The sequence below is a fragment of the Pholcus phalangioides genome, unplaced genomic scaffold, assembly GCF_987345545.1.
Source record: "Pholcus phalangioides strain wild (caught in Gottingen) unplaced genomic scaffold, Ppha-v1.0 ptg000001l_1, whole genome shotgun sequence".
Classification (NCBI taxonomy): domain Eukaryota; kingdom Metazoa; phylum Arthropoda; class Arachnida; order Araneae; family Pholcidae; genus Pholcus; species Pholcus phalangioides.
The window spans coordinates 23,355,214-23,365,092 of NW_028301594.1; the positions used below are offsets into that span (position 1 = coordinate 23,355,214).

General features: G+C 33.9%; 1 protein-coding gene across 1 annotated transcript; it reads right to left on the minus strand.

The window, feature by feature from the left end:
• Window positions 1-6,006: 6,006 nt before the first annotated feature.
• LOC149090118 (uncharacterized) lies at window positions 6,007-8,872 on the minus strand. Its single transcript, XM_089235630.1, has 3 exons — window positions 8,839-8,872; window positions 7,110-7,504; window positions 6,007-6,106 (listed from the first exon to the last, which is right to left on the minus strand). The coding sequence occupies exons 1-2, from the start codon at window positions 8,851-8,853 to the stop codon at window positions 7,124-7,126; spliced, it is 396 nt and encodes a 131-aa protein (XP_089091756.1). The 5' UTR covers window positions 8,854-8,872; the 3' UTR covers window positions 6,007-6,106; window positions 7,110-7,123.
• Window positions 8,873-9,879: the final 1,007 nt, after the last annotated feature.

Sequence of the window (9,879 nt, forward strand, 5' to 3'; positions counted from 1 at the left end):
ACGTTTCAAACGTAGAAGCCGACAAATTCAAACCTACTCCGACCCACTCCAAACGTAAAAACCCAATTAGAAAGTTGTTGTTTTGTCTGTCCTGACGCCAGCAATACAAAATCCACTCTTCTAAGTGCAATATTGGCTGAGATATTTGAATTCAAGAAATCGAGGAAAGTTGGGAAAAAAGCAGCAAATATAACGGACAACGATTGTTTCGCAACTTTTCCCTCATTTTTGAATTCAAAAATCTCAGCTAATATTAAGAAATTTGAGCATGTAATATTGAAAAGTGGATTTTTTTTTTCAGCATCTGGGGGACAGGGCAACAAATTTCTAGTTGGATTTTGTTTGGGCACAGTCCATATAAATTTTTTTAATAACTATACATCCCTTTACAACATGAATGACGTATCGGAAATTCTTGACTTTGCACATTTATATTCCGCAAGAATGACTTTAATATCTGCCACCGTTTTCTTGCTATCCCATTTTGAAAACCGTCAGGCGATTGTGGGACTCTCTGTAAGATGTAGGACGAAATGTTTCCAGGAATAAGTTATGCTTAAAAAAAAAAAAGAAGACCGTTCAAAAAATAAACTTTTTATTTTAATATAAGTTTAAAAATCACATATCCAAAATCTAAACGTCAATCGATCATTTTCTTTACTTGGAAGCATGTTTCTATCATCAACAGTTTCAAAGTTAAGGAAGTACAAGGAAAGTTACGGAAGGACTCTAATATAACAATATACAACAACATACTAATAATATCAAAGTCAATGCAACTTACCAGAATCTTATTCATGATTATTATCCGTTTGATTCTTTTCACTACTGTGAATACAATTGAATTATGAATTCATTTATGAACGCGAGTCTTTTATATGAGCGTGTTTGCTCAACAAAAATTGGGCGAAGATAGCGGTATTCGGTCATTGATAAGCTCATTCACCTATGGATTGGAATCCGATAATCCTAATCGGGTAATATCCCAATCAATATCAATACATGGCTTTTTCGGAAGTTACGTCATTCGGCTCTAATCATCAAAAACTGCATAATTAATGACAATCAGTGTGTGCCTTCTAGCGTGACTAGTGCAGAATGCTTGAGCTCGCAAACAAATGGTGCTTTATTAATATTTATAGGGTTCAAATATGATAGTTGTATACCTTGAGGTCAAGTATGCTAATGTATATATCTGTGAGGTCAAGTAAGCGATTGAGTTGTGTGCCATTGTAAAATCTACAAATAATTACTTTGAAATTTGACTTTTTTTATGATAAAAAAAAAAGAGAAATTTGTCGAAATCTATCGATATTCTATTTTTGAATGTACGTACAAGGGACACACCGATATCCTTTGTCCAATAACCAATTCCTTAATCGTTAAAGAATTGGGCATTGAAACAGTTAAGGCTTAACCGTTCTTAGAGCAGGTCTTCAACGCATGACCAGTTTGAGCATTTGTCGTGGCCCGTCAATCATTTTTATAAAAAAATAGCTAGAAACATTGAAGACGATTTAATTGAAAATTACTTCGATAATGCCTACAGAGCACTGATAGTTATACTGTTGATAGTTATACTACTGACTTGCGAGGCGCACTCATGATTCGTGATTAACGCTGCGTATTTGACTCATTACGAAGGTCATCCTAAAAAGTTGGGATTCCCTGGGTTCAAAACTCATTTTTTCATATATTTCAAAAGGAAAAGTTGGGATGTAAAAAAAAAAGCTTATACACATCAATACCGAATTTAAATAAATTCTGTAAACATTTTTAAGAAAGAAATAATTTTAGAATTTTTCAAAGAAAGAAATAATTTTAGAATTTTTCAAAGAAATAACTTCGGAGTTATTGAAGGAAATTATTTAATTATTATGGAAAAAATAATTTCAGAACCATTTAGAGTAATTTCAGAATTAATAGGAGATAATTCATAAAAAACAATTTCAGAATTAGTGAAAGAAATGATCCCAAAATAAATATAAGTCGTCAATAATTTAGGGTGGTTGTTCAGCTAGGGACCCCCTTCGGCCAATCTGTTTAGATGTCACTGTACCTTACATAAAACCCTCGTGAAGAAACGTCTAATTAAAATAAAATTTTCAATATTATCATCACTATCAGCCATCATTTTAGACGCCGTTCAAATCAATAAAGATTTCCTAAGAAGTTACCCAATCTACATCATTCCGGGGGGGGGGGGTCCTATAAGTCATGCTTATTAAAATATTCTTCACACAATGACATGTGAAGCAAACAAAAAAAATTCCAATTCTCTTATGACCGAAATAGACTGTTTTTGCTAATTTAAATTTTTGTTATTTGTCTATTTTCTATCATTTTTCTACTCGTAAACAAGTATACTTTTGACTAATTTAATTTTTCCATCAGAAGTGCACTATAATGTTCCTGATGTTTTCATGTTAAATGAAGCCTCAAAAAAATTATCTTGTTCATTGAAATATAAATTTTCGTATTTCCCCTCAAAGCATGTGTGGAATTGATTGTTATCATTATTATTATTTTTTTGATCGGGTTCGTATGAATTTCAACATTTCATAACTCAATCAATTTCGGTCGTGACTCTTGCGAGAAAGGTTTTTTTTTTTCGTTTAACATGTCAGTGCATGAAAATATTCTGTGTATAGGATATCATTATAAGACCAGATGACTGTATAAAAAGTTAAATTGCGTAATTTTTAAAGAAATAATTTCTTCTGAACTAAACGGTTTCTAGGGATTGAGAAAAAAATTTGCGACGTTTTTTTTTAAACTTTCCTCTAAGCTAACGTTCAGAGAGAGACAGAGAGAGAGATATGTGTGATATCAATTCTGTGATGAAAAGTGCCGAGAATTTAACCCTCAATCTTGATTCCTCTTTGTATTGGTGTGTGAAGTACTTTGTCATACTTAAGTGTTTGCTTTTTATATAAGGCAGCGTTTCTCAACCGTTCTGAACCCAAGGAACAGTAAAATGTCTGAAACCATATGTGTCCCGTATCACGGGACATTCCTGCATTTTTGGTCGTTCCGACTTTTTTTATGCACCTGTGTACGTAAATAAACAACATTTTCATAACTTATAAATTATTTTATAATAATTATGGTTATAAATGTACCTATTCATCTCACACATTTATCATGTTCAACGTTATTTTCGCAGTTTTAATAACACTGAATTGATTTTTCTGACTTATGACATCGTTTTTTGGTGATAACTGGCGATGTCCCGTATTTTACCATATTTAAGATACGTAGTTCCATGTATTTTTCTCAATAAAATATTGTCACCAGGTCGTTTAATTTTTTTTTTGCCAAATATATTTTGGTTATGCCGGGATTAACTTAACTTAAAAGTTTATTGCCGGGCACGAGGCAAGCCTCTTTCTGGCAGGGATAACACTATAAATGTTATATAGAAATCCTTTTATAACAATTGAGAAAAACAGCCAATATATAATAATATAATCGGTTATATTCACGAGAATGTAACTAACAGGATTATTGATTGTTTTTCTCAAGTTTTGTAAAAAGCTCTTTTATCAACCTTTTATAGTGTAATCGTGGCCTTACAACGATTTACAAGTGTGTTTGGTTCCATGTGTTTGGTCCACTGAAGAAACACCTGAAAGGGAAGCGCTTCAACTCGGACGACGTACTCAAGGACGCTGTGAAGGACTGGGTCTCGTCACGGCCACAGGAATTCTGGGAACAAGGAATCCTGCGGCTTGTTCATCAGTGGGATAGGGATCGTTGTGTTCAGGCCTATGGTGTATATTTTGAATAAAGTCTACATTTGTACCCACCGTGTCGTTTCGTACCTTTTCATTTGATCACCCCTTATATTTGAAGCGGCCCTTTATTTCACAACCTGCAGCTTTTTTGTCTATACAATATTAGTGATATCCCTTATTTACATCGCAATTTCCCACATTCTTCAGGATGGAGAATGACGAACCTATATGAAGATACCCGTAGTGTTTATTCGAACCCCACATGAATGTTTATAAATATTGAAATCAACAGCTCCAATATACTCTAAAATCATTGAAACTTTTTTGGCAAAAAAATAAAAATTGAATTTTTATTTTTTATTTTTTTTAGTAGTCTAATTACTTGTCTTGAGATTTCAGGTAAATCGAATTGATTTTTGAAAATACAGAGCCTGCTAATCATGCATCCCGAATAGTGCATGGCTGACACAAAATTCTAAAGCTCTTCTCGAAAATGAACTTGGAATAAACTCTCACACACGAACTAGTGAATGAATTGAGATAATTATTAAAATACTTTTTTTTTTTTATTTTTAGTAGTAAGGTGTCTCATGGCCAATTTTCTTTCATTTTTAATTTCGATGGAATTCAAAATTTGATGTTATTGGCGTGTGAATAAAAGTATAATAATAATTATTTGTACACACCAACTTAATTTTTTTTTTTTGCTTGGGTAATTGCGTAGTTTTGCGCCAGTTCATATTTGTGCCGAAAATGTCATTCGGAAGGTCACGTTGCGTTGTTGTTTTTCACGATATGTTTGTTCTCAGGGTCCATTACTCTGCAACTTTGGTTTGTTAATTTAATCATGACATATGCAGCTTTTAATGTTTTTTCAACAGCATCCATTTTAATTTTAATCCGTTTTAAATTCTGTCTGTCATGAAGGCCAGACTTATAGTCTTATAAAAAAATAGTTTTATGGCCAGATATGCTATATCAACTGTGGATGTGTGAGTATAAAAAATTTTTGTCAGAAATTTTATGTGACCAGGTCTCAAGGGGCCCCCCTCCTCAATTTCTATTCACTAAGAAGGAAGAAAAAACATTTGTGTCTGTCCCGAAATGTGTCTCGTGAATCCTTTAAAAATTTTCAATTTTCGATTCATTATTTTAATTTAATTAAAGCTTACAAAATTTATTTTTTGGACGAAGTATATTTTTTTATGCGTTTAATTTTTTATTAAAACTTTGCTTAGTTGAATAATTTTTGTAAATCAACAAGTTCTCGTGAAAATGCTTTTTAATGCGCTGAGCTCTGTACGTTGAGGACTATATTGGCCACATTCATAGGCGGAGATAGACTTGGAAGTCTGGGAGGGCACGGCCATTATTGCTGGGGGGGGGGGCAAATGATGTTATTGTCGATTCATCTATACATATATGCATTAGATCAGTCGACTTCACCTTTGATGCTGGGTGGGCATTGCCCCCGCCCCCGTGCCCTCCCTTATCTCCGCCCATGGCCATATTACCTCCTTCATACGTTGGGAATAGGCTAAGAGGTAGACTCTTTGAAAAAAAAAATTTCATATTTTCCGTTGAAATATATCGTGGATCATTATTATTTTTCTTTAAACTCTTCAAAGTACTTTTTAACATTATCCGTGTTTCAGAATTCATCATACAGGTCTCAGTAAAAATCACTGAAGCTTAGCATGGCAATATTATCCCCACTTACCTTACTTTGTTATATCATGCTAATAATAGCCAACGTTAAAATTTTAGTTACAATAGGCGATGTAAATCCCCCTTGTATATAAAGTACGTATGGTCCCAAAATATGTATATATCGTGTATTAATACTGCTGTTGGATTTTTTTAAATCAAGCTACACATAGCTTGAGGAGTTGGCACCACTGTTTGGCCTGGCATACCGATTACAACTCAGTAGATTAAGGGATGCATCTGATGTGCCTTTTCCGTGAAAAAAGAAAACATTATTTTCCTTTAAACAAGGAAATAGTAAAAATAATTTATTTCTAGTTAAAACTTTCTAATTTATTTTTGAAGTCATTTAAAATGTGTAGATGTTTCTCCAACTTACAGGAGTTTTGCAATTGTGACGTGAATTTCAAAATGCTATTATATACTGCATTATGAACGTGAAAACGTCTTAGCTGGAAACAATTCATGTTCGAAAAAAAAGTGACATAACAAATATCATTAGAACTTGAGAAGTTTTATTCGTATATTTCCCATAAAAATCTCTTCATTAGTACACAGAAGTCGTCGCAAGTACGATTTTTGCCTCCGAAGCGTGACGATTTTCATGGCTTGTTGACTGAACGAACATCGGTGTTATGAAAGACAATCTCTACGTAACGAATCTGCGGAAGGAAAGAGAAAGCCTGTTGTTATACATGGTTTTAAATCTTGGTTAATATCATAAAGTAACGTAAAATATCTATTTTAAATCTTCGAAAAGGATATAGGCTTTTATTATATGCATTCAAGTGGGAGTAAAAGTTCCCGTGATTCAAATAAATATCCAACTACGGTTGTGGAGAAAAAAAAAACTAATTGTTTAATATCCTTTTAACGCATCTAAGAAGGAAATATCGAACCCTGTAAGCGGCATTGACGCGATATCTCGTCTGTTTAAAAGCATCTTATTTCAGTGATTGACAATCCAAGATATTTTCTTAAGTTGATTTCTCAATGAAACACTCACAGCTATATACCCCTTACTTTGCATCAACTGAAAATCGGAAGAATTTACTGCCACCTCGTTGGACATTTTGTCTATTGTGGCCTTTGAATTTGTAATTAAAAAAAATATGGCGTTTCATATATTTAGTGGTTTCGGCGCTGTTGATACATTCAGTGGGAACTTGAGAGCATGCGGTAACAAAAATGTAGAAATTTTCATTTCGTTGCTCTAATATCTAAGCAAATAGATTCAGCTGGTTATTAGTTGAATAACTTCTGGTAAAAAAAAAATAGCTTTCTTTTTTTACTTTTAATATAAATATTTAAATAAAATAGAATTAGTCCTCCTGTTATAAGAAGTGAAATGTATTATTATTCTTTCACATTATTCTTCTTCAAGTAAAAATCTTACTTATTATGAGGTTGAAAGTTTTTTCCCAACAGAGAACAGAAATCATCGAATTATCAGAGATTATTTTAAAAAATGCTTCAATATTACCTAACGTGAGCAAGCATATTCACATTTTATAATTATTAGAGGGCCTTCAAAAAAATTAAAAATAAAATTTTATAGCTTTTTAGTGCTGCTCAGTAACAATTGTGATTCAAGAAGAGAACTGAGGTGTTGAATTTCAATATTATTCGGGTTTTTTTCTATTCTATCACAGGTAAGAAACTCACTTTTTCTAAAATCCTTAAACGATTCCACCATATCCAAGGCCATAACGAATACCATTGGCACCATACCCAAGTCCAAGATTTCCATTGGCGAAACCACCATATCCACCTCCAAGGCCATATCCGTAACCAGCTCCCAAGCCGTATCCAGCTCCAACACCGTATCCAGCTCCAACACCGTATCCATAACCGGCTCCCAAGCCGTATCCAGCTCCAAGACCATATCCGTAACCAGCTCCATATCCCCCGTGTCCATAAGCATGGCTTCTCTTGTCGTACCTAACGCTGTGACCGTGTCCACCATGTTTGGAGGCATGATCGATTGCTACTTCGTATCCTGATACGGCTCCGTTGGCCAATGCGAGGCAGGCCATTGCCAAGACAGCAAAAGCGATCATCTGTAAAGAAATTATATTTAAATTATATTCTCGCATTAAATCTATGTGTAGTTCAAGTTATCATTAAAACTTGTATTTAAAATAAAATGTCCAAGTAAGAATTTTCAACTTCTGAACGACGGAAGCGGTCATTTCGGCTACAAAGCTACTTTGATACCCGAACGGTTTGTACCTCAAAATGTTGAAATTTCATGACATTTTGTCAGCTTGTTAAGGCTCTTAAATTTCAAAAATATAAATGTTCTAGGTTTCGTGATTTAGTGGTAAAATGAACTTCTACCTACAACGATGGGTAGAGGTCATTTTAATCACTGCAAATATATTTAACTAATATGGTTGCAAAAACATGCTTAAATGGACAGTCGGTCTTCTTATGCCAACATTAATGTATTCGGGGAACAGATGTTCTATCATAGTGATTGTGATTTTCTCCAACAACCATTTTGTACCACTCAAATGTACACTTTGAAGCAGCTTGTGTGTGTGGTCGTAGGTTATTCAATTCAATTTAGCGTTTTTGTGGATCTTTGAGCATTTGCTGCATTGGATTCGCTGGTGAAGTGGCGCACGACGAACTAATCATTTTTGATGATTTTACCCATTGACAGGGCTCCAGCTCGGAGGCCGATTTTCATTATTTTTGTTTCTTCACTATAGAGAGGTCCCCGCCAAAGATTCCAGGCTAGAGGCACTGTGGCATGATGTGGGGAGCCATCCTTTTGCTACACATACCATGCTTTCAACTGAGCAAAAAAATGGTTCTACACTTAGTAAGCAGTGAAAATCTATGTCTCGAGTACAATTAACACACAAAATTGAAATCTCGGACAAAGGGAATTTCTCAAACTCTTTTTTTTATGCATCCAAATTAGACTGTTTTACTCCCTGATTCTAATTTTTTCATCAATATTGAATTTTTAAGAATATTCTCCGAATTATCATTTTCAATGTCAAAATTTTCATTAGTTTTAGAGTTATTTCTTAAATTAATTCCCATTTTTCACTGTTTTTTTCTTGTCTTGCAGTGAGATTTTGCTTAGATATTCGCTGACACATATAGGACGACCAAGGTTTTTGAAGCAGTGAAAATTTAGTAAAAACCTCGTCCCCAATACGCGAGTAAATACGGTATGTTGATTTTTTTCCCATTGCTGTTAAAATGCTATCCGTTGTTTTAGGTGGCTCGAAATTCTCGTCCAGATCAGGCTAATTTCAAAACTTATATAATTTTATTTTTTTTTTCTGGAATAGAATCAGCTTTTTTTTTCCTTCCAGAAAATATAGCAAAACAGATTGAAAAAATATTGAATAGTCAGTAAAACTAAGCAACTTACCAAAATCTTGTTCATGATTATTATCTGTTCAACGTCTTCTACTGCTAATGACACAGTAAAGTTATGGTTCTTGCTGCAGAGACCTCGACTTATATACAGAAATGTTCACCCCCACAAAAACCGGTGAAAGTGGATTGCGGTTTCGGACATGGGTATTATGTCAAACCTATACACGTTCGGATTGGAATGCGATAATTATAATCGGGTTAATGCTTCTCATTCGAGGAGAAGTTACATCATGGGGAAATTTATATCCATTTAGCGCAATAACAATAAAAAAGCGTATTTAATCCCTATCAACATATGCTTTCAAGCATGACTGGTATGTTATCGTTATTTCTACTTGTTAAACTATGCTTAATTGATATTTATAGATCAGCTTAGGTCAAGTTCAGCCTGAACTGAATACTTGATTCGATATTGTGCAAGAATAGAGAAGGCGATGTTGACTCCCGTTTGAGTTTCAGTAATTTTGGTATACGAGGCAGAATAGGGTAGGCTCCGAAAACTTCATTGCTTACACAAAGAAACTTCTCTTTAACGATATTCTGCGAACCAAGAAAAAATATCGTTCTAAAGGAATTATAGTTATATTGGGAGGCAACCACGTGTTATCATGTGTTACCAAATTTATTCCACTGTTGAAATCTTTTCTAAATCGGCGTTGTTAGTACCATAAAAAAAAAACGGCCTTTTGACTATTTTTTTGTCACAAAAAATTTTAATTGATTAGTTGATAAACAAAATTCAGGTTGGATATATTGATCCTCTAATGGGTTTTACCACAATACACTTTGATGTATCACACAAAAAGTAGTGATGCCGAAAACTTAACATTTACGGTGATCAGGTGGTACAAATACCGATATTGTTAGACGCCCTCGGAAGAACTAAAATATGTCACAAGTTTAAAAATTTATTGAAAGATATTTCGAGAGAAATATAAAAAAATATCGGTGCAGTGGTTTTAAAATCTCTGCAGAAATACCGTTATAAAGGGGTTTGTCGTAGTAAAAGATATCGTTGTATCGAAAGGAGTTA